This window comes from Alligator sinensis, unplaced genomic scaffold (genome assembly GCF_000455745.1).
Source record: "Alligator sinensis unplaced genomic scaffold, ASM45574v1 scaffold847_1, whole genome shotgun sequence".
In the NCBI taxonomy this organism is placed as follows: Eukaryota; Metazoa; Chordata; order Crocodylia; family Alligatoridae; genus Alligator; species Alligator sinensis.
The window spans coordinates 337,878-363,586 of NW_005842797.1; the positions used below are offsets into that span (position 1 = coordinate 337,878).

A 25,709-nucleotide genomic window follows, 5' to 3' on the forward strand; every position below is an offset into this window, starting at 1 on the left:
TTCACTTGGCCAGGCCAGCTGGCCGTTTTGTATAGAAAGTCACTGCCATCTTTCCTTCCCATTCCTGAATGCCATTTGCCAGCCTATAGCAAGTACTTCAGGTATACAGTCTGGGCCCCACTGGACTCAGTTGAGAAGTTTTCACCATGGGCTTCTCCCCAGGCACAGGTGTCTACCCACATGCAGTAAGTTGCAAGCTCACGACCTCTTATGATTGTTACAAATTTGGATGGAACAAATGCAGAAGGTGGCTGTTTTGTAGTGGTTTCCTGGTCTTCCATTCTGATTCTCCCTGTCTGCCATTCATAGCTGTTGGGAAACAATAGATACAGGATGATGCTTTCACCGATTCACAGAAATTTAGGGCTGAAAGGGACCTCCTGAGATCATTGGATCCAGCCCTCCTGCCTGTGGTTTATTTTTTTTCCCTGTGCTTTGGTTCATAAGTTAAAGGCAAGACAAGTTTCAGTGAGTCTCTAATGCCTCTCTTTACCCAGCTGATGATATCCGAGAAGTTTAAAATCTCCCTTGAGGGCGTAGTTTCAAATAATTTGCCTAGCAGTTGTTTGGTTTCTGTACTCCTGGAGCGCTGCTGGGCTGTAGCAGACACTTCTTAAAATAGTTTCTCTTGTTTAGAACTGGTTAGTGAGCACAGTTCCCTGCATGTGAGTGCCCTGTCCCCCAAACAGAGTCTTCTGTCCTTTCCAGTCTCCCTCCTTGCTCTGGTGGGGAAGTAATCTGCTGCTGGCATGTGTTAGTAACAGATGACTTCCCTCTCTGCAGTGGCTGGTGCAGAGTGCAAAGCTCCTCCTGTTCTTCATGTGTTCCCTGCCCACCAGTGCAGGAGGGGGAGAAGCTGCCTTGCAAAGACTGTTTCTTTTGCTCTGTCAGCTGTGAGGCTTATTGACTATGCAGGAAAAGAAGGAGGAATTTCACACCCTGTTACTCCCACATAGGCATGTCAGGCAGCTGAAGTCTTGCCCTTAGATTTTATGCCTTGTTGTCTGCTGTTCCTTGATGACATTGCAAAATACCTTTGTGGTGGGGAGCACCCACCTATGCCTTTTAATTTTTTTTTTGGTCATCTAGCTTTTGTACCAACACTGCAAGGATAAGCAATCTCGTATTGATGCTAGGAGCTGGTGATTGCCACTATTTAGCTGTTTTCTTGCTCATTTTTTTCAGGACCCCAGAATTTTTTTTTTATATATGTGTATGCACATCCTACAGTTTAACCTCCCTCTTCTGTTTAGTTTTATTTCAGAATCACTTTACCTTCTGCCATACATTGCTTGATAGCAGTAGCTGTCAGACTGTCAGGCAGAAACACCTGCCTGACTTCCTACTCCTAGCTTTCTTTAAATTCCTGACATCCTTCAGTAATTACTTCTACAGAAATTCCTGTTAGATGATGTAAGGCTGATCATTATCATGTGGGCTTTTCAAGGTACAGCGAATTAGTTTTTTTATCATGCTTTTTCTTTGATAAAATTAACACAACTTTATGAATACTTCTTATTTTTGCATTTGTAAGTTAATTCATTAGCTCTTAAAAAGTAATAAATGTCTGCCAGTTCAGGGTCATGATGTGTGTACACAAGCTTTAAGAAAATTGCACTGGATTAGTTTGATCTAATGGCTTGCAAGCAACTGGTATGACTGGAAGACAGTTCCAAGTAGAAATAAATAAAATCAGGGTCCTCAACCTTTTGCTTATACTAAAATTTACCAGAAACCCCTTAGCTATTGCATCTCATATATATTAAAACACTTTAAGAAAAGGATGGTTGCAGTAATTGCTAATAAGATTTTAAATTTGAAAGTATATTTCAAACAACAAACTTATTCAATTATTCACTTTCTTGTAAATGTTATAAAATCAGAGTGCCTAACTACAGAATCCCTGAATTACTAGTACGTCCGAAATAGTCTTCAATGGATATTTTGCTCTGTCAGAAGCAAATGCTTGCTATACCCAGCTTTTGGAAGTATTATTGTTAATGCAATATCTGCTATCACATATGTTACTACCTTAAATTTCAAATACTATAGTGCTTTGCACTCTCACTTAGCTTGGCTAAACCCAATCTTGCTGATGTGTGTGAGGGCCTGATGGTAGATATTAATAAGAGTTTTTTGTGTCTGAATCCCTTAATCAGCTTGGACGTTCCAGCTGCTTTTTGCATGTGGGCTGAGGAGAGGAGATTTGGTTAGAGTTGCTTGTATTAATATTTAGTTCTTCACTAGTGTCTCAGACAACCCTTGGGAAACTTTTAAGAGAGAACCAAGCCGCACTGTGTTTTGAGATCAGTACTTGGCTGTTTTACAAAAGTATAGGTTTTGAGGATGCAGTGTGGGCCCTGTTAAAAAGTCTGTTTGAAGTTTTGCTGCTCGCTTCAGTGGGGCCAGGAGAGTGTAATCAAATATTGCTACTGGCAGGGATAAAAAAAAAAATCCAGGTTATTCATACAGACTGATTAAATGCACCTCTCCAAATTCTTCTCTGGTGAAGGCCTGCTGCCTGGAGGCAGTAAAGTTGTGCTAATAAAGATGGGCTAGATTTGGCCCATCTTTAAATCACGAAAACATTTTTCTTTCCATCTTCCTAATTTTCTTTCCATAAGCCATTTTCGTAGAAAAGAGATGACTAGGCAAGAAGTTGGATTATGTTGTTCTGGCCACTAACACTGAGGGTAGGTTTTTACTCTCTCTTAAAGGTGCCTGATCTATAAAGCCCTTTCAAAATCTGTGAGAAGGTCTCCATTTACTTTACTGGCCTTTAGATCAGTCCTTTATACTTTGGTTGTCTCGCAGCTCTCTGAGAGCATCCCTACAGTGTTCTGTGTATACAACTGCATATGGCTTCCATGTTAAAGGCATATTTGGTTTGGAAAGACCCAGCACTTAAAATGCTCTCGCCCTCAGACTGACTGTTATCTTTTAGGAATTATTTTGACAGTGTTCACCAAAACACATAAAAACACAAGTGGGCACTTATTTGTGCGCGCGCGTGAGAGAGAGAGGAAAAAATAATTTAGAAATATGTATAGAATTATATTGGCATCAAAGTATCAGAGCATGTAATTTCTTCCACAAGGAGAAGATGGTATAAGCTTTTAATACTATCAAACCCAAAGGAGCAGAGTACATGTGTACCCAAGGGCCCTACTACCCCCCCTCCCCCAGGCTGTTATCTGAACTGCATAAAACTTTCCACGTGTCTGTCATCTTGCCCCAGCAAAAATAAAAGTTGGTGTCTGTGATCAAAACCATAAGCTGGCTTCCTTGCTTAAGCAAATCCTCAGGTAGTTTGTGTTGTGTGTACGCACACACATGAAAATATATGACTTTTTAGGATCAGCAGCAGCTCTGTAGTAAAACTTAGTTTCATCTTTACCTTTCCAAGGAAAAGTGATTATCAGTCTTTTTTTTTTCTAGTGCCGCAAACTGTCTTAACTCAAACTACTGTCTCTTTATCCCACCCTGATCTGAAAACCTTCCAGGAACGTAACAACCATAACTACAAGTAATGTATTCTCTCTGATCCTCTCCTTAGGATTGTGTGTATAGTGACATGGTGTGTTTAAGTAGGGGGTTGTTTTAAATAAATGTATGTGCTGCTGTCTGCTTATACTAGTCAAGGAAGGTCACAAAAGTATTCCATCCATCTTTTAGCAGAACGCTGATTAGGCTCTCTAGTTAGACTCATTTGAGGAAACGCCATCAGTGGCACAGATGAGTTTTGCCCGTATCGTAGCAAGTTTCTTTATGCCAAAGGAGCAGTTTTTGACTATCATCTTCATCCCAGAACTTTAAGCCAGTGTTTTATGTACCCTGGGCCTGGGCTACTTTGAAAATAAAGATTGGGACCTTGAACTTGGCTCTGTAGTATTCTGGGTAGCCGGTGCAAACAGCAGAGGCATTGTTTGAGGTTCACTAACAGGAAAGTTGGTATCACCTTATGTCCTTGAATATTTCCATGTATTTGGGGCAGTTGGGTGTGAAATACATGGAGTTATTTTATAGAGCTAGTATTGAGACATGTATTGTTGTAACAAAGATTTGGACAGAGCAAATAATTTGCAGCGTATCGTGCAAAGCCTAAGCCGGGGGGGGCGCGCAGAGTTAAAAGAGAAGACGTATACTAGTGCTGAGTGACAAAAAAAGATTTATAACCTTAAAATGAAAATAGAATTGGCTTTGTTCCTCTTACATCCAGTCCTTTTTCCTTGCAGCTTCGTATGTATTTTTGATAGACACAAGACAGAGAAAATCATTTAAAACATAGGCATGCAAACAGCTGCTGCTGCTGGCTTTGCTTGTTTTCTTGAGTGGCCTTGGAGAAATAAAAACCAGGAACAGAAGAGGGAGCTGTCCATGAAAACATAGAACTGAAAATAAGGAATAGTTTGATTTGTTTACTAAGCTAGGAGAGAGCATCATTAAAAATTAAGTAAAACTTGTTGCCATGTTGTTAGTTACATGTGGTGACCGCCTGTCCCAAATCCCTGCCAGCAGGCAGCAATCTATTTAGTCACAGCATGTCCCCCATTAAACTAACACTTCTCTGAAAGTTAGGGAACCTCATTAATGGCTCTCTGCTGGGAAGCAGTAAAGAGTACATCCACTATTTGGTCAGTAATTAGCACCTACTAGTTTCCATTCTTCTTTGTTTCAAGCTGAAAAAAAATATTTAGGTCCAGTGACTGCAGAGCTAAAGGAACCAGTTAATAAACATAAGATTTTTGCTTTCATTTACATATGAGTTGCTACTTGCCGTTTCACTGTCTCTCCTTCCTTTTTCTTTTAATTGAAACTTTAAGAATTGAACTTGCTGCGTTGGAGTACTGGAGTTGCAAAAAAAACTATAGCTTATTGCCAGAATAGACAGCCTGATTAGCTGAATTGAGGTTCTTTGTGGTAGCAGTCTCCTGCTTCCTGGTCAACACAACTCACCTCGTCGAATCATTAGCTATAAGTGGGACACATGAAGTCTGAGGAAGTAGTGTCTACATAGTTCATTCCTTCTTTCTTTGGCTTTTCTTTTCTTGAAAGATATGAAATGAAATTTCAAACTTTGACAGCAGTTGTGTAGAGTGGAAGATGTGGATTGAAGATTATCATTGCAACTTTTAAAATCCATTCAGAATGCATAGTATACAGGCCCAATTTGATTTACTGTGAAGTTAGTTTGAAGTAGCTTGACAAGACAAGTTTGTTCATGCAGCCCAAGTACTAACCAGATGAATTCCATTAAAACTGCCAGGTATTCCGCATGCAAAATGCTAGTAGGAGATGTCGGCCCATTGAAGTCTTTTGCCATGGAGAATTTGGTCTTACAGATCTCTGACATTTTACTTTTGCAGCTCAGTAATGCTGCTCTGGTATTTCTTACATGTAGCCTAGAAATTGCCACAAACACCTAAGAAATTATTTTTGAATAATTTTATCAAGATGTTGATGACCACAAATGTAAGAGCATACTTCTGTTGCTTCTTGATTAGTGGAACTCTCTTTAATGCCAGTATTAACAGACTGATTTGAGGTTATAAAATCAAGAAAAGGAATGTAGAAGGAGTAAAAAAACCAGGTTTGGTTCTGAAGATGAAAATTGTGCCTAGTTATATAACTGCATTTGAAAGGAGGTGTAACTAAATGTTCAAAGTTTTCCTTTTGAAAGCTGAAATTAAGTATGCATCAGTGTGTGAGACAGTGAATATGTGGTCAGCATTTTCAGAAACAGCACAAAAATGAGACTCAACAGGAAAAGGCTAAAACAAATGTCAAAATATTTCCATTGGTATAATTTCTCTGTCTTGTCTCATCTGTTTCTGTGTGTTAGATACTACAGCTGTGAAATTGCACCAGCTGTTTCGTTTTGACACCTTTCAAGCTCGAAACAGCAAAATTGAAACAAAATGAAGGGCTTTGAAACAGCCTCGAAACAAAACGAGGGCAGTCAAACCGTTTTGAAAGTTTTGAAACATTTGGAAGCTCAAGCTGGGCTTGCCTGCAGGGCAACAGAAAGTAAGGAGAGGGAGGGGAAAGGGGAGAAGGGCTGCTCTGACATTGACTGTGTAACTGGCCAGTGATTGTGATCCTTCCCTGAGGTCCCTTCCAATCCCAGTGTTCTGGGGGAGGAATGGAAAAACAGCATAAAAGGCAGCATTGTTCGAACGGGCCTGCTCACGGCACTCTCCCTCACAGGGCACTGGTGTGACAAGTCAGGCCGTCGGTGGGCTCTCCTTCAAGCCGAGGTGATGGATGAGTCCCACATGGCAACGAAGATCATGGGGGCCATGAACTGTGTAGTTCCGGGGTAGCTCGTTGGGCAGAGCGAGCTCGTCCGCGGGTTCACGGTCACTGACAATGGGACCAATATGGTCAAGGCAGTCCAGGATGCCAACTTTGGCATCTGCTGTGTGGCACACAAGTTCCACCTCATTGTCAGGGACACCTTAGAGGGGGACAGGGCTGCTCGTGATGGCACCAGCACCACCAGTAAGCTCATTTCCAAATGCAGGAAGGTGGCAGGCTACTTCCACCAGAGCATCAAGGGGGGCAAGATGCTGCGGGACAAACAGAGCTGTACATCCCGCAGCACAAAATCATGCAGGATGTGGAGACTCAGTGGAACTCTACATACCTGATGTTCAAGAGCCTGGTGGAGCAACAGAAGGCCATCCATGAGATGGCCCCAGCACCAGTGAGGGCGTACCTACACACACGCACACATAGTCACACAGTGAGGGCGCGCCTTAACACACATGCTGGAGAAGAAGCTCCTGCAGGAGAGCAAAGAAAGGCTTTGTCACAGTTTGGCTGACTGAGATGCTCTGATGCTACTGTGCTAGTCCTAAGTTATTTTATTACCTGTTGTCATTTAATGTGGTGGACTGGGCTGAGGCTGTAGGCGGGGGAGGAGACCACATTGGGGTACACTGTGTGCGTGTTAAGGTGCTCCACTGGTGCTGGGGCCTGTACATGACATGGTGTCACTCATGTCACGAGTTTTGCTTGTCAGCAGCCTGAGGTACAGTTTCCCAGCACCTATCTCCTTGAAACCTGTCAGGCTGTGTGGCCTCAGCAGGGGCTAGCATTCCTGCAGTTTTTATCCTGCTGCACCTTCACACATGTGACACGAGTTTTGCTTGTCAGCAGCTGGAGGTGCAGTTTCCCAGAGACCTGTGCACCTATGTCCTTGAAACTTGGCAGGCTTTTGTGGCCTCAGCAGGGGCTACCATCCCTCAAGTTTCATCTGAATCAGGCAAGAAATGACCAAGTTATATAGGCAGTTTTGTGCTTCCTCATTATAGCCTATGGGCTAAACATCAAAACGACGTTGAAACAAGTTTCGATGGAACAGCAGTTTCAAAACAAAACGAAACTCAAAATGAAACACTGTCCCATCAAAACAGAACGGTGCTGTTTTGTACATCCCTGTCAGATAGGTGTAAAACATCACCCTGCACATATCTCTACTGTCAATACATCTTGAACATCAGCCTTGACAAGAATGTTCTGGTGATGTTTGTTTTCACAGCATATGTGGCTCATTTTAAACAGAGCTATTTATACTTCTGTCCTGTTTTGTTGGAATATTTCTTCTTTCTCCTCTGTGGGTGCATCTACATGAGAGACTACATCACAGTCCTTTTAGGCTACAGGCTTGTTGCTATTGCACAGTAGGGTCAGAAATAACCTGTGCACCACCAGGTGTGCGTAGTAACAACTGCTCAGTCAGGGGCATGTGTAGATGTGCCCGATACATATCATCCTTTATCTTGCATATGCCTGACAGCTTCTTGTGATTTTTAACAAGCTTGTGAGTTTCATTTAAATGTCTCTCTCTTCACATTTAATGCTGCTTCAAAAATTATCTTATCTCCATTATCTTGTCTTTTAAAGACCACCCATCTCTAACAAACTGGAACATCTATCAAATGTACTCCTGACATACTTCATAAATTTCAGATACTCCAGAGATTTTTTTTCTATGCATGTACCCCAACTTCCCTCCCTCCCCCTTTTTTTTTGTTAGTCTGAGATCATAAAACTGAGGCATCAGACCTGCAGAATCTTTTGCTATTGTATTTAACACTGCACAGCATTAGTCCCATTGCTTTCAGTAGGGTAACTCCATGTCTAAAGTTCACCATGTGCATAAAATGCTTCAGGGTCATCATGACCCAGCTCTCAACCATCTTTTGAAAAACTTAGTGTAAGGAAGACTTGCCAGACCTGTGTTTGTCTTTCCTGCAGCATGGTACATTTGGTATTTTTCCCCTTCACAGTCGTGTGTAAAGAATTTACCATTTTTCTCCACACTGGGTTTCAAAAGCAGTTAGTCACCAAGCACTAATTTGGCAACTTGGTTTTTCCTTCAGTTTCTGTGATATGTTATGGTAAGCCAGACTCCATAGTGCATTTTTTTTTTTGTTCTTAACACCAATGTAGAATAAATACTGAAGATGTAGTTAAGTCTTGCATTACTAGGCGCTGGTGCCATCTGTATGAATCTCCATCTTAATTTTCTTTAGCAATTTGAAAGAAATGTAGTATGGAGTATATCTAAGCTTTCATAATACAGTATCTAGCGATGTTTCCTTTGTTTGTGAGCAATTTCTCCATTGAAAACAAATAACTAACACAGTATTGATTATATATCAAGAGAAAGAGGTAAACAAGACCTTTGTCAAGTATTTAAAGGTTGAACTTAAATTAATTCCTTTAATGTTTCATTAATCAATAAGTAATTAATGCTAGCATGATATACAGTATCAATTATTTATCCATGTGTTCAGTTATGTATTAATTGGTTCTTGTCTAAAGTACTAGTATTGTACTTAGCCAGGATCTTGAACAAGACAAATGAAGAAAATGCTGTATTCATATGGATTAGAGTTAGTTTTTAGAGTTTTTCTTATTGTATTTTCTTGCATGTAATGATTTTTTTTAGTGTATTTATTTATAAATATTGGTATTTATGACACCAGGGAGTCTTAAGAAGCATGTGATCTGTGGTGTAGAACTGTAGTATAGGAAATGCCTATTTAAAAAGAAATAAATGTTAAAGATGCAATGGTTTGGCTTTTAACCCAAGAGAAACGTCTGAAGTAATTTAATAAAGAATGGTAACGTTTCTTATATGCTGCTGATATTTACTTGTGGCATCCTTTTGTCCTTCCTGTTTCTAATAGATGCCTGCTGGGAGGTAGGGAGATGCAGCAAATTAAGACTATTCTGAAATGTTTAGTGCAAAAGTTGTATGAAATAAACTAGGGAGAAAGGTTTCAGAAAAACTAAGCCTGTTTGCAGTAGTGATCCAGATTAGCTTGAAAATGTCCATTGTGACTTGGATCAGCATTTATGTTGATAGGAAGGAGATGTGTGTCCTGATAGTAAATAATACAGCTTAACAGGCTTCTTGAGGGTTTGGTTTGTTTCTTCATACCCTGCTGTTAAGTTAAAGGGAAGGTCCAAAGCTGATCTTATAGGGCATTTATACATGTGTTCTGGGAGGGGCTCTTTAATTAGAGTGGCTCCAGGAGCTGCTCTGATTAAAGTGCCTGGAGTGTCATGTGTATCAGCTTTCCTGCACTGAAAAATGGCAGCAGGGACACTTTAGTTAAAGCTTGTCGAATTGCCTTTAAAGCCCCCCCGCTGCCATTTTTCAGTGCAGGGATGCTGATGCACATGACGCTGGAATCTGCTGTAGCACAGCAATTACCACGCCGTACTTGCAGCTCCTTACTGAAAAACTCTTAATAGATGAGTTATTGCATCATAGGTAAACGGTAAAATTTTTCACAATTAAGGATGGGGAGGGGGACCCCATTAACATAACTGCATTCCAGGAAGCAGAATATATACTGCTACCCCTTCATTCATGTGCAATACAGTAAAGATTGGGCTAATTTGTTTTAAAGAACATCTGGGTGTTTGATGTCTGGCTTGTGTGGGGAAAATATAAAGTGTGATTTGTGAGCTAGGCAGAGTCATAAATGAAGATTGTCATTGAAAAGTGGCTAAGATTTGGGTCCTGGTTTCACTTGCCTTTTTACAGCATGTAGCTTTGGGATATTCTCAGGTATAATACTTACAAAACATGCTGTGGGATCACTAAAATCCTGTGAAGATTTGTCTTAATCTCTGTTAAAACTGCAGGGAACAAAAAGCTGCCAGTTAAATATAATGTCTTGAAATAGTAATAAGATTTTTAGTAATGCCTTCCAAAAGAAGATCAGAAAGCACGTTTTAAATGTTTATAATCAAATCTTCACAAAGATACCAAAGGAAGGTAAAGGAAAATTGATAATACCTGTTTTACAGATGAATAATCTGAGCAATAGAAAAAGCAACAAACTTGTCCAAGTGAAACCAAAGTGACACCTTCCACACTGCAATTAAGCTACCTGTATACCCCAGCCTGGGAGCACAGGCACATGATTCCACATACCACATACAGTGATTTTTGAGCCAGAAGTCCCTTTCCCATCATTCCATCCTGTCAGTAAATGTATCTAATTGAATATGAAAGCAATCATTTTCTTTACCTTCAGCACTTTGCTTGGAAGACTATTCCAAATTGCCACTCCTTTCATAGTTAGATATCTTCTTCAAGTTTCCAATCTAAATTTGCCCATAGCCAGTTAGTGGCCATTTGATCTTGCATCAGTATTGTCCTTCAGACTGAAAATCTAATTCCCTCCATGAATGTACTTGTAAAGGGTAATTGTGTCCCCTCTTAAACTCTGCTTTGCTACACTAAAATAATGTTTAAGTTAGCATTAAAAAGAAGAAGCAGGATGGCCAAACAAAACAGCAAAGTGTGTTCATAAATCACCAAGCATCCTTAAGTGAGTGAGTCTTTGTATGCTGAAGGACATGCCTGTTTTGGAATACCTATGAAAGCATCAACATTTACTGTTTGTAGTTTTAAAACTGATGAACTAACTTTCTACAGAACTGAATTGTTTTCTACCTTCAGTGAAGTTTATTTAAAAACCCAATTTTAAACTACTTCTAGCAGTTGTCTGTGATTGCGAGTTCAACAATGAAGTTTTGAACATGTGGGAGAAGCGGCTTTCATCTTAATGCTGCCTTCTGTAACTCCAGAATGAGAGTGTGGATATTGCCCAAACTCCAATCAGAAGAAAAATCACCTTTTAATCAAACAGAAAATGTTGTAGTGCCAAAATGTTCTCAGTCATAGCTCCTTGTTTCCCAGGGCCTTGACATGAATGTAAATCAGAGCAGCCAGTAAGTAAGAAAGTGGATTTTGGTCCCTTTTGGCACATGGTCCAGCTAAGAATTGGAGTAGCAGATTAGAGCTTCACCATGCCAAAATATGTAATTTAAAAAGGGGTTAGTGCTTGGGCTGCAACTCGGGCAGTTCACAATTAACCCAATCTTTACTGTATTGCAGATTAATGAAGGGGTAGCAGTATATATTCTGCTTCCTGGAATTCATGGAGGGGAAAGCACAGTTTGGTCTGAATAATGATGGCTGTTGTTGATGACTAACTGCTATAAATTGGTCCATATTATTTGGCTTATCAGTTGCTGTCCTAATACCTGGATATATTTGCCTCTGTAGTATCAGGCATTATAGATTGCTTAGACTTAAAACTTCATAATTTGGCAACTCCTTACCAAAAAGCAAAATCTTAAAACGTGCCTTTTAAATGATGATTATATCTTTTCTAATAATGGAATGGTTTTCCCATTGAAATCCATGGCAAAATGTTGATTTCATTGGTACTCTAATTGTTTATTTTGTAAGTGTGAGAGGCCTGGTAGACTTCCAAAATCTTTTTTTATTTATTATCCAGTTGCTGTCTTTGTGTTAATCCTGATAGTAAATGGAATTATTTTTTGACTACACAATGTGCACATGGAACAAACACTGCCAGCTCTGTTCTTGAGTCCCCAGAGTTAGTGTGTGCAGGCTCTTCCAAAGTATGTGGGTCACACCTGGATATCAGAGACTGGATTCTAACCTGTGATTTTTTTAATATATTTTGAATAGAAGATAGATATAAGATTCTGCTAAATGTGAAATGCCAATCTGTAAGACTAGCATGGCAGTATTATTGGTATTCTGTGTGTGTATGCAATTCCTTCAGTGTGGATTTTTTTTTTTCAGTGTATACATCTTCCCGCAGATAAGCATTTTGGAAACTTCAGCTTAATTGCTGCCTGTTGTTTTGCTTCAAATTCATATGCTATAACTCACCCCTTTAGTGCTGGGAGTCATATTTCCCTGGTGCACTTGTTAATGGCATTGGGGAAATCCTACCTCATGGTGTCATAGGATTAAAAATCAACACTGCTTAATATAAGTGTATGATTAATGGATGAGTGGCTGAAGCTATATTCTGGTGCTAAAAAAGAGGGATTTCCTGGCTTTTCTGTAATACAGTGTTGAACTACTGCAGTGGATGTAGGTGTGAGAGAAGCTTGGAACCTCTTGCTTAGCTGGGGAAGCGTGAGTGCCTTGTACTGTAGGTTGGGTGAGAGCATGTTCAAAAGCTAGTTTGGGCCAGTGTTATCACTCCATATTCTTAGTCTTGGGTGTCAGTATTCTATCTGAGAGCTAGGAGGAAACGTTAAGACAAAAAGGATATGCCCACAGTGAGCACCCATAGTGTTGAACTAAAAACAATATATTAAACCCTTATCTGTAGTTTCTTTGTTTGGCTTTTTGGAGGGGGGTGTTCATTTGAACAGCCGTTTGAAAGATGATCACTTATGTTTAGTAGTTCTTCGTGATCTAGGTAATATGACTTTTGTGACTATTTTTACATGGCAGGTTACAGTAATGAAAGGCAGTAATAGGAATAAGGAGCATTCAGCAGAAGGAGAGGGGACTGGGAAACGACCAAAGAGAAAGTGTCTTCAGTGGCATCCACTACTTGCAAAGAAAATTCTTGACTTTTCTGAAGAGGAGGAGGAGGAAGAAGAAGAAGAAGATATCGATAAGGTAGACCCAGCCCTTCCAAAAGTGGAGACAGCTTGGTTGCTCCAGTTGTGTTGAGATGTACTTCAGTAAAGATCTTCATATGGATTATTGAATTAGGAGCATAGCTTGATAAAGTGATTTTCTTTCTTTAAAATACATCGCTAGGAATATAGCATGTTTGAGGATATGTATATTTTGGGTGAACACTTGCTTTATTTTTTTTAATTAAGATGAGAGGAACCCAAGAAAGCTGGAGAAGATTTATAGTATGATAAGAAAGCTAATTCTGGATTATTTAAATATCTATGCTAAAATTGCTAGGAATATACCAAAGGGTTTCCTTACGGTAGCTCAACAGAATTAAAATAATTTCAACTTCAGTTGTTCATTGTTGCACCTGCAAATGAAAGTGGCTGGCATTCCTGAAACTGACACTGTTCTAAAAGTCAGATTCAGCTACTAGTTACGCTTTTGTAATCCATAAGAAGTCAACATTCATTAAAAAGAGTGTAATAGGAAAAAAATGACCTTGTTAACAGTGGGTCACATTCTTCCCTTGTTTATATTTTTGTAGCTCCTGTTTGACTGTGAGTATAGCCAGCGAAAAGAAATATTCTGCACTCAAAGATATATGAGAAACAGTGCTTTGCTGTGTGTTAGCTTTGTTCAAATATTTTTATACATCTCATTTTCACACTTAATCTGAAACAAACTTTCTGGCAGTCTTTCAGTTACATGTGGTATGTTTTATAGCCTTGATTTCTCATGGTGCTTTTTCAAGAATTTTATAGACTCAGTGTTATCTATAGTTTTGCGCATTGGCAGTATCGTAGCCAATGAGGTTAATCCGAGGCACGATTATTGCCAGTTGAAAATCTTCTTCAAGGGGTGGGTTTGAGTGAGATGCCAGGCTACCTTTCTGAGCTCTGTCAGCAATCTTTTTTGCTACACTTGTCCACAAAAATATGACACTCTTCTGGGTTTATGTGGGTAGGGATTTCAGAGGCCCTTCCTGGGCTTGCAACCATTTTCTTTTGGCACCATTCAAAGACTCTGGCTTTATTCTTCCTCAAGGACCGGAGCCTGTGGAGTCTCACAAGTTTTATACCTTGTTGATCTCCAGCTGTAATGGCAATAGACAGCTAACATTCATATTTCTGTCACCTAAATTAGAGGTTCCCAACTACCAGGCCACAAAGGGTTAGCTGCCAGTCCCTGCTTGGACCCTCATCCATCTGCCTGGGCGAGCAGCTTCTGCTGCCAGCAGTAACATACGGGGTTAAAACAGGGGTGGGGCAGCCCCAGGAGGGAGGCAGCCAGCTCCATGCGCCCTATGCTCCTGTGCCGGTCCGCAGGTTAGGACCTAAATGTCTCAGAGTTGGGGAGAAGGGAACAAGACTAGGAACAAACTTCTAAGATGGAGCGAAGCTGAAATAGGGAGAAATCACTGGAGTACAGGCTCGGGCTATGGTGCCTTCACTTGAAAGACGGTGTACAATAGTCTGTCAGCATGGCTTGCAGCTGGCCTTCCGTGACCTGGGTCTTGCTACTGGGACATGCTTGTCCACAAGTTTAGGATTGTATTACGGCCATGTTTTCCAGCAGGGTGTTCACTCTTGAAAAGGTTCAGGCAGATTTTTAGTTACTGGACTGCATGATACAGCAGCATACCTCTTCAGTGAAAAGAGTTCTTGGAGCTATGATGATGCCTCTCCATATTTTCTGCCTGTTCACTTCTAGATGCAGTGCACATTGTTTGTTAGAAACTATATAGCACAAGCCTTGTTAAAAAAAAAAAAAAAAAAAAATGTGGCCTTTCTTCTTTGCCCTACTGAGACAGTAGGTTTTTCTTGCTTTTAAGTCCTGGAGTTAAGCTCCAAGTGGCAGGGAACGGCCCTCATCTTGGGAACCTGCTAGTCTGAGCCCCAGTCTGGCAAGAGAGGTTCAGAAATGTTGGTTTTATCTTTTTATTCACAGACAGCCACACTAGGGGCAAGCAGGTTTATTATAGAATCTCCTATATTTTTTTATTTTGAAATGGATGGGTGTGCAGGGGTGTGCATGTACATGAGAGAGCGCAATTTGTACTATTATAATCATTAACATTTAACAATTTCTGACTGACACTGGTCTATAACATTTATTTGTTTGGTTCCAACAGGTCCAGCTTCTTGGTGCTGATGGTCTGGAGCATGATGCTGATGAAACAGAAGATGATGAATCATCAGAGCAACGAGCTCGCAGGCCGATGAATGCATTTCTCTTGTTTTGCAAACGCCATCGCTCCCTTGTGCGACAGGAACACCCCCGTCTGGACAATCGTGGTGCTACCAAGATATTAGCAGATTGGTGGGCTGTTCTAGACCCAAAGGAGAAGCAGAAATACACTGACATGGCCAAGGAGGTATGTAGTTTTTGAATGATATATAAAGAACAGCATGACCCGCTGTGCCTCTATTACCTTATATAGTCCTAGTGTTGTAATTATGAATGCATTCCTTACCAATCTACACAGAGCGCATCTACACAAGATATTTACTGTAGAGCTACCTAATAAGCTCTGCAGTAAATATCTCTCTGTGTCTGCATGTGTGGCCATAGTAAGTTAATAAACTACGCCTCAGGTTAGTACTTGTAAATACAAGTACTGTCCTACGGCAGAGTGTTGTAGTGTGCAGCAACTCAGATATAGATGCTAATGGGGCTGGCTGGGGCATGCTAGCTAACAGAGCACCCCTCGTGCCCCAGCCAGCCTCTCTTAAGCATGTTGAATTAAGTCAGAACAACCCCAGGCTTGCAGGCTGATCCTCTCTTGCATGTTGAGCCAGGGCTGCTCTGCCCAGCTCAACATGCTGTGGTCCCAGATGCATGTGTAAATACTGCGCCTGGGAGCAATAGACTCTGGTGCAATATGCACCAGAGGTTTTATTGCTTCAGATTAATTGCACATGTAGACAGTGTCCACAGTGTATCAGAAATTCTCAGAGCTTCCATTTTGTAAACTGAAAGTCTTGACAGTGACTTGCATATGAAACGGGTCAAAAGAGTGGTTTTTTGCTTCAAGTGCTCGTTATTTTGGACACCAGTGCAAGGGAAGCAGTATGTATCCAAAATATCCAGTTCTTGGTAATCTTCTGAATGCTTTGGACCTGCTTGTACTACAGCATTATCACAGTGCTGGCCTTAAAAGGCATGATAATATGTTGGAGCATGTCCATTAGGTAAGTAATCTGTTCCCTGAATTTACCTTGAACTTTGCACTTAATCAGTGATAGAGCTTGTTATATAGGACACCTTGAAAAGTTTGACTGACTTTCAGGTTCTTTTCCTTTACTAATAATGTCATGTTCTTCAAGTAATTTTCAAACTACTGGTGGTTTTTGAGTTCACTGTGGCAAACTTTGGGGTGACAGTGCCCTCACTCGGAGGCCCAAATCTGGGTATCGTGTGACAGAGGAAAAAGTCCCTCATTTCAGAGAACATTGCTTAATCTCCCAATGTAAATGACTCCCCAGAGGATTAATATACAGAGTAAATTGGTCCCAAAAGATCCCTAGTGCTGTCGATGGGGTGGGTTTCACTATATCCAATTATAGGATGAACATAGCCCAAAACAGCAGAAAATAATAATTAGTTATTAAACTTGGATTGTTTGAGGCACAAAGTTAGACACAAACAAATCAAGTGCTGGGACATTGGGAGGGAAGAGCATAATCTCTGCACTTGTAGACTACATTGAACAAGATATAAATGGAGCCTGAGTTGTAGCTTTCCTTAGAACAATTAAGGGGACAATTATCCATAACTTGTATAGTACTTGGGATCATTTGCTACTGTTGCCAATTGTACATGAATATTGGCTACCCAGGGAGTGCTTCATTAAGTTGTAGAGCTCTCTGGAGAGATGCACTTACTTATTTCTGGAGTCTCTCTCTCGGGCCATGTTCAGAAATAGTAGGGAAAAGTGAAGCACTATACATGGCTTGTACAAACTTTACAAATATTTTATAACTTCACGTGTAAACAATTTCAGAAAGACTATTATAGCCTATATCAGGGAACTGGTGAAAGGAAGAGTAACAGTAGAAATTTTGGGAAGTGGAAAGAAAAAAAAATCATGGGAACAAAAACGTTTTGGGGAATGTGATTTTTTTTTTTTTTTTTTAATGCTTCCTGTTGCTGAAAGAAACTTTTTCATTTTAAAGGAGAAAATAATTGCAGCACCCATTGTGAAGCGACAGGTCTGAAACTATTAATCATAGTATTGTATAAATCACTGTTCCTGTAGTGGTTTTATTCATTTTCCTTGGCATCAGATATTGTATTTTACTACTGTAGAAAAACAATAAACCAATCTGAGTTCAAATCATTAAAATTAGTTCCAAGATTGTGTATAAGTTAAAGTGTATACTTTTTATTCTTCAAACACTTGTACAATGCAGCAGTAATTAGTAGCTAGAACTCATAAACTAATGTTTTTAGGCTCTTTTCCTAGACAGGCTCAAACTGCAGAAAAAACAACCAAAACCCATTGCAATGCATTACTTGATATCATTTAGTGCTTGATTTTGCTGTTAGTCTTATCTTGAGGGGATAACACCATAACTCAATTGTATTGCAATGCTTGTAAAAACCAGTTTCATGCAAACTTTTTTGATAATTGTTTAGCCCTGAATTGTCAAAGTTATTTGGTCTGGCAGGCCAAATGAGTAGCACAGGGCTGGTCCACAGACTGGATCAGGCCCACAGACCCCCGCCACCTCCCCTTCTCCCAGCATACCTAATCCTGTGGCTGCTCCAGCTGGCCTAGGACCCATGCTGCAGATCCTGGAGTGGCCAGAATGGGCAGCACATGCAGTGTAGTCCAGCAGAGTGGCAGCTGCCCTGCATGCATTGGCCACCCTGCTGGGCTGTGCCTCACAGTGCCTATCCCAGCACCTAAGGGACCAAATAGCACATGGCACCAGCTGCAGTGCAGGTCCCAGATCGGCCAGTATGACACTTTGAGGCACATGTTCCAGAGCTGGCCATTGCGTGTGGTGCAATCCAGCCAGGATGGTCACCATGTTACAGCGTTGCTACTGCTCCAGCTAGACTGTGCCGTAAACAGTACGGTTCAGGTTCCAGATTGGCTGGAGCAGCCACTGGATCAGGTATGCTGGGGGAAGGAATCCATGGGCCAGATGCAGCCCATGTATCAGTCCTGCACTATGGGCATTTGCTGTGCCCCAACTGGGTCTTATCAGATCCAGGAGCAGTACAGGGGGGGCCGGATGTTAGGACTCTGAGGGCCATATCTGGCCCTCAGGCTGTTTGTTTGAAACCCCTGGTTTAGCCAGTCACAGACCTGTATTTTAAGATAAAATGATGGCTTGAAATATCCCATAGAAAGCCTTCTGCTCTAGTGCTATTATTGTTGTGAAGTCTCAGGAATTTATTTTTTAACTGTAAATAGCCAAAGTTTACAGAAATAGGCATGTATTTATTTAAGTACCTAAGTTTTCATTTAGAAATGTTAACTGTAGGCACCAACATAAGATATTCAAATGTCTTTAAACACCTGAATAAGTAAGAAGTTGCTAAATGAGTTTATCAAAAGCTTGTAAGCAAGTGAGGCATTGAATCTTGTTGATATTTGGGGTAAATTAGGTGTTTAATTCACTTCGACATTTTTGGAAACTCCACTAGGTGCATACCTGCCCCCTCAGATATCTACCTATTATTGAAAAGCTGACCCCAGTTTTTAAAAATACTGGAATTTTTGCTATATTAATATGCATTCTGGGTTCATAGGCAAGTCAATGGGAATTCTGCTGTTGTCTTCAGTAGGGGTAGAGCTGATTGGTACACTACAGATGCTGTGAAATTCCTGTGTGTTCAAGGCAAAAGCTTCATAGGCTACTGACTGTTTTTGGGAGAACCAGCAATGCTCGCTGTCATTAATAGATTTCATAGACATCAGGGCTGGAAGGGACCTCGGAAGATCATCAAGTCCAGCCCCCTGCCCCAGTATTTACAGCTTCACTGAGAATATGGCTTTCTAGCTACTTAGAATGATAACTATTTTATTTACTTGTAATTTTATTCACTTGTTCACCATTAAAACGAATTCTCTGCTCCCTGCCCACCCCCAACCATTCCTTTCTTCCCCCTTCCCATTCTTTTGGTTAGATGTATTCAAATCACTTTATAGGCCTTGATGCTTATGCATTACGAGGGGGTGGGAATGTTTTTAAATATTTCTTTGTATTCTTAAGACCCTGGCCATCTGAGTTGTTTCCTTTGGTGAGCAGTATGAGATCCCTGGTACATGCATTTAGTTGAAGGTGTGATGTGATCCAGTCCCCAGTCCGAACAGTCGGGTCTCCTGCTGTGCCAAATGTGTATGGCAGGGGGAGCGATTTTTGGATTGGAGATCAGATCCTAATCTCACTATTTTTTTTTTTTTGCGAGTACTGAGAGAACCGGGGCTCCCCCTACACTGGCAAATTGAAAGAGGAGTGCCACGTTGGGGCCAACAATCAGCTGATTATCGTCTCCGGCTCTGCACTGCACCAGGGTCTCAAACTAGCCCCTGTGCAGTGTGGGGCAGACAATCAACTGATTGTTGGCCCTGGCCATATGTTACATTTTAACGCACTATAGAAACCAGCCATAAAAATGTTCTGCATTAGCCATGGAACATTTTCATGGCTCGTTTCCTATTTATTGACACTTTAAATTAGATTCATATGTAGAACCTTTCCCATCTATGCTGTGATTAACACATTAATTGTGTGGCATAAATGTAACATGTAGAGGGAGCCTGATAAATCCATGCTCTTGCCACACATTGACAGAGCTCTAACTGCACAGGCTGTTCCAGCCATTTCATTGTCAAAGTCAACTGGGCTCGCACCTTGTTTTGCTGTTTGCTTGGGAGTAGCATCAAAATGGAAAAAAACAAATATTTGCCTTCCCTAATGGAGATGCCCTGTATGAAACAGTGTGAACCATCCCCTTCACAGGGCATATCAATTGTCAATCTTTGTCATATTTCTGGTTGTTCTTGGGAAATCCTAAACTCCTGAATTCACATGACTCTGAGAATCTTAAAAAACAAACCAGCCATGTTTCTAGCCCTCAGGTTGTCGAAATAAATTTGGAAAACATGAACTGTAAAGATTCAGATGTCAAATGACCTTTTATTTTATTAGTTAAATCTCATAGTTACACTTATAGCTTGTTAAGGATGTGGACAGACCTGGCTGTGATGGTTTTGGTGCTGGTAATATGTGACTGCAAATGAACAGTGGAGACCTATTGATGCAAGGCATTCACTGCTTCCTTCAGGTAGTACTGGATATACCACATGATATGAATTGTCATGCCAATTACAGCTCTGCCAAGAGCTACTGCTTTTAACTTCTATTGTTAAGGACTTTATTAAGGTTGTCAGGGTAGATTGAGATGCATCTGGATTCCTCTGACATTTTGGATACCTATCAACTAAGGTTTTAGATTGTGATGGGAAGACTCCATTCAATTCCTTGTTCAATATCTTTTTACAGCTAGATAAAGGTTTAGTGTCTTTGTTAACTAGATTGGATCTAATTAGCTCTGTATATAGACCTGTCACAAGATTATGTTGTCCTGGCTCAGTACTTGTAGGAGTAGGATGTTGGTATTCTAGATGATTTAGGTCCTGGCTCAGAGAAAATAGCCTTGTTCAGAACCACATTAACATGCAAGTAAGACTCACTGAAGTCAATGGGATGTACATGCTTACTTAAACTTCAGCACGCATAAGTACCTTGGTGAATTTCAGCCTCGATTCCTTTACTTCACATGAGATCTCAGATTGCTGCATTTGGTATTTACTCATTAAGCCTCTAATGCCATAGTGCTGAATGTGGGTTATCCTAACCCAATCAAATCCCAACATGGCAATGGCATCTTATAAAGCAGATTGAAAGCTTCTTGTTGTGTTATATCTGCTACTCTCGGACAATTGCCATGCACTGCTTTACTTTGTCTGGCATACAGGGCATTTCAGGTTCTGAACTCCCAAACAGTGCTCTGCATAATGCCATTGCAGTTCATGCTAATAGGTACTATGTCCGAGCACACTGGTATATGTGGGGACGCTAAACTAGGAAGTCTTAAGAAACTATTCAGTTGGTTGAACAAAGGAAACAATAGGCCCTGGCATCTCCGTTAGCTTTTACCTAGAGGTGTGTTTGGTATTTGTTTGGAGTACCTCCCTATAAAGCATCATGCAAATAACATATTTTCTCACATACAGCACACATCTTTCCCCCAAAAAATCAGGTCCCCAAAACCAAGATGTGTGTAGGTTTAAGTGAGGAAGCTGCTTTTTCTGACGGGGATAGAAGCACCCTGCTTTGATTTTTATTCCACATTGCAACAGCTCTGACCTTTCTGTTCAGGTTGCTGAGGGAGTCAGTTGACTTAATAGCTCATTTTCCTTCATCCTGAAGGTGTGAACAATTGTCTCTCCTTTTTAATGGCCTTGATGTCCCACTAATCAAGCTAACCTTCTATTTCACAGCTCTGGAGACTCTGCTTTTTTTCAAAATCATACATCCACCCAGGCTTCAGCAACAACTAGGGTTTCAGCCTTAGTTAAGTACAAAAGAGGGCGAGTCAGCTGAAGGTTAGGTCCTGCCCCTCCTCTGTACTGCCATAACTCTGGAAAAAATCTTCATCACCTCTTCCTTTCAAAAACAAGTTGTATGTTATATTCTAGGATGTGTTATACTACATTTCATTGCATATATGTCCTCATTTTAGGCCTTGACTTGCTAACTTTTAAAATAAATGTTGTCTTCAGTAGTTTTTGGATACCTTTGACTCACAAAACGAAGAATGTTGTGCCTGATCAGTCCTTTAGAGCTGTCAGGCATCTATCTTTCAAGCTGTCCTTCACATTTTTAAGCTTGAAAACTTGGATTTTGAAAGAATACAAGGAAGTTACTTACTTGATCTTAATCAACTGCCCCTTTGAAAGCCCTAATCAGAGGTAATTTATTGGCTTTACCTAGGAAAAGTCCAGTAAACTTAGTGCTGCACTTTTACCTGCTCTGAAACCAGCTTTTACCTGCTCTTACAAGCTTGGCTCTACTTTCTCACAAGTAGCATTTGTTATGATTTGATAAACAACCTGTTAGATTGCCATATTAGCCTATAAAACCATTTTTGAAGCAATAAAGCTGATTGGAGGGCCATGTTACTCATTGCTAGAGACTCTAGACTTTTAGTTCCCTGAACAGAAAATCTGATGCATGCGTGGGCTGCTTGTTCTAACAATGGAAAGCAAAGCTGTTTCTTTGTGTATTTTCTTCTCTTCACAATGATGCTATTTGTGACGCATGTTCACTAGTAAATTGAGCTGTTCAAGCTGAATTGAAAAAAGTAGGAGGTGCCACTGTCTTTAATTTTTGTATCTAATACGTACGTCCCATTCAAGACGCACAGAAAGAATATGTGGGTCAACAGTACTTACACTTTTTTTTTATAGGCTTTCCTATAAATACAAAACTTCACACAAAAGAATCACTCAATATTCCTGTTTTCTGAAGTGAATCATCCATGTCCTTGCTACAGTCTGGAGGTGGAAACTGACAGTTGATAGAGTAAGGCAGAAATTAAAGCTAAGGAGACATATATGCAATGATGATACTGCCAGAGGCATGCAGTTTTGCAATTCAGATGAATATTGCTTTCTCAAAAAATTGCAGTACCTGTATAAGAGACAAAGACTTTCAAAATGCTGTTTCCTGGATTCGTCAGTAGGCAAAGGACACTTTCCATGTTTTTTTCACATGTTGTGTAAAAGGTAATTGCACTGAGGGTGTGTGAATAGATGTGAGCACATTTTAACTCCTTATTCTGCCCCAAAGGAAGTAAGTACCCATAGGAATTCAGGAAGATGGTGGGTTAGTCTTCATGCCCATTCAGAAATGGGCATGAAGGGCATGTTTAACACTGAAAAATGCAAGGTTCTCCACCTTGGGAGGAAAAACCTGCAGCATCCTTATAGGCTGGGCAGTGCTACGCTGGCTAGCACTACAGATGAAAAGGACTTGGGTGTCATGATTGACCACAAGATGAACATGAGTCTTCAACGTGATGCTGCAGCTAGCAAAGCAAGCAAAACGCTGACTTGCATCCATAGATGCTTCTTAAGTAAATCCCGGGACATCATTCTCCCGTTGTACTAAGCCTTGATGAGGCTGCAGCTGGAGCACTGCATCCAGTTTTGGGCCCCGCAATTCAAAAAGGATGTGGAGAAGCTTGAGAGAGTGCAGAGAAGAGCCACACGCATGATCAGAGGTCAGGAAAACAGACCTTATGACGACAGGCTGAGAGAGATGGGGCTCTTTAGCCTGGAAAAGCGCAGTCTCAGGGGCAATCTGATGGCCACCTATAAGTTTATAAGGGCTGTTCACCAGGATCTGGGGAACGATTGTTCACCAGAGCGCCCCAAGGGATGATACGGTTGAATGGCTATAAACTTCAGCAAGACCGTTTCAGGCTGGACATAAGGAAAAATTTCTTTACTGTCTGAGCCCCCAAGGTCTGGAATAGTCTGCCAAGCACCCACACTGAACGCCTTCAAGAGAAATTTGGATGCTTATCTTGCTGGGATCCTATGACCCCAGCTGACATCCTGCCCCTTGGGCAGGGGGCTGGACTCGATGATCTTCCAAGGTCTCTTCCAGCCCAAATGTCTATGAAATCTATGAAATGGGTCTCTGCTAATACCTTAGAAGTTCTCAGACCTCCTTGGCTAGGAATAGTAATATTTGGTAGCCTCACATAAAGGCTAAGCATTCCAAATCCATAGCAGTTGTGCTGATAAATACTTTGCAAAGTGAACCAAAAAGGAACAGGATTTCTATCAAAGTAAAAGATGGGCCTCAGGCTTACTGTTCCGTCCTGTAACTGTGACACAACAAGCATCTGAACAACTTCTCACAAAGGGCAACTGGGAGAAAGCAGTCTCTCCTTTCTGTACTCTGAGTTGTATGGCAGCACATCCTGGACCACCACCAGCAATAATCCAAGGAGATTAACTCCTTGCCTTTTGCCACATGACAGCTGGCATGACTGAGATTCTTCACTTAAAGATTCTTGTATCAAAAGAGTAAATTCTCATTTTTGCATATTACCCTAAAGAACTTGTCATCATTGGCAATCCCTTGATTTGATGATGGTCTCTACCACAGGTCACTGATGAGTCTTGAAGATCTAATCTTTGAGCCACAGATCTGGCTGCAGAAGTTTCCCACAGGGTAGGCCGCAGGCTGGGGTTCTTCTCCTTTTCCTTCCTTCACTCTCCTTTCTGTTTCGAGGGCAAGATGCTTTACCTCAAAACAGGCTGCCACTTGATTGAGGTTGCAGTGTCATTGAGGTTGGTTGGCAGCCAGCTCCTCTTAACTCTTAATCTCAACATCTGTTTTCTTGAGGTTTTTCTTCAATGTGTCCTTGTAGCTTTTCGTCCAGCACAGTGAGATCTCAGCTGTTACCAAGCTGGAAGTAGAGCACTTGTTTTGGGAGTCGAGAGTCGGACATCCACACACAATGTCCAGCCCTGTAAATTTAGTGCTTGAGGATCACTGACTCAATGCTGGTAACACTGGCTTCAGCAAGGATGCTGGTGTTTGTGTGGTGATCTTCCCATTTGATGTGGAGGATTTTCCAGAGACATCATTGGTGATACCTTTCCAGGCTCTTGAGATGACAGTGATAGTTCTCCCACACTTCACATCTGTAGAAGAGAACAGGGATGATGACTATGTTGTAGGCCTGGATCATGGTGTTTTTCTGGAGATCCTGATGAATAAAGAGATACCAAAGCAATTTCCTAAAGGAAGCACTTGCACACCAGATCCTGACCACGTTCTCCTCATCAGTGTTCAATCACTGAGAGAGATGGCTATGGAGGTAGGGGAAGTGCTACATTACCTCTAGGGTCTGTCCCTCAATGGTAATGTGGGGAGGGGGTCACATTCATGGCCTGGGATAGGCTGATAGAGCACTTCAGTCTTCTCAATGTTGAGAGGGAAGCCCAAAATGTAGTAGGCTTCTCCAAAGAGATCCAATGCAGTCTGAAGGTTTTCCTTAGTGTACACAAAGATGATGCAGCATATTCGAGGTCAAGGATGGTACTTTTGTCTTTGGGTGAAAACATCTTGGGTTGAAAAGCCCTCCATCTGTTTGATATTCAGCATCAGTTCCAGAAAGAAGGCAGTCCTTAATCAGAACCAGGATGACAGTCCAAAAAACAAAGAACAGAGCTGGGGTGATGAGATCCTTGTTGGACCCCTAATTTTGATGACAAGTAGATCTGTCTCCAGTCTGCTGCAAAGAACAGGTGCAGTCATCAAGGTCCTGAAAAGCCTCAGGACCTTGATGTACTTTTCAGGACATCCAAATCTGGCCAGTACTTTCCATACTGCTTTACAATTGATGGAATCAATGGCCTTAGTAAGGTTAATGAAGGCCATATTCAGATCCTGATGTTGGTTCTGATGGACAACAAAGATCATGTCAGTTGCCCCACGGGGTAGTCTGAACCCACAGTGAGATTCCAGCAGGACCTCCTCAGCAAGAGGTAGAAGACTGTTTGGTAGAATGTGGGAGAGGATGAGGATCCCTGCTGTGGAAAGGAGAGCCATACCTCAGTAGTTCCCACACACAGACTTATCACCTTGGTGATAGTCATAATGTTGGCATTCCT

General features: G+C 41.1%; 1 protein-coding gene and 1 pseudogene across 8 annotated transcripts in view; both read left to right on the forward strand.

Annotated features, from left to right (window-relative positions):
* BBX (BBX, HMG-box containing) overlaps positions 1–25,709 on the forward strand; it is a 212,652-nt gene that overhangs the window by 94,768 nt on the left and 92,175 nt on the right. For 7 of the 8 annotated variants that reach the window (XM_006035079.3, XM_025191232.1, XM_025191233.1 and 4 more), the window contains exons 3-4: positions 12,815–12,985; positions 15,126–15,368. In XM_006035079.3, the coding sequence (XP_006035141.2) occupies positions 12,815–12,985; positions 15,126–15,368 (414 nt within the window). The remainder of the gene's footprint in view (positions 1–12,814; positions 12,986–15,125; positions 15,369–25,709) is intronic. The other variant, XM_025191236.1, reaches the window with a different exon arrangement.
* Positions 13,772–13,946, forward strand: LOC112547908 (annotated as a pseudogene).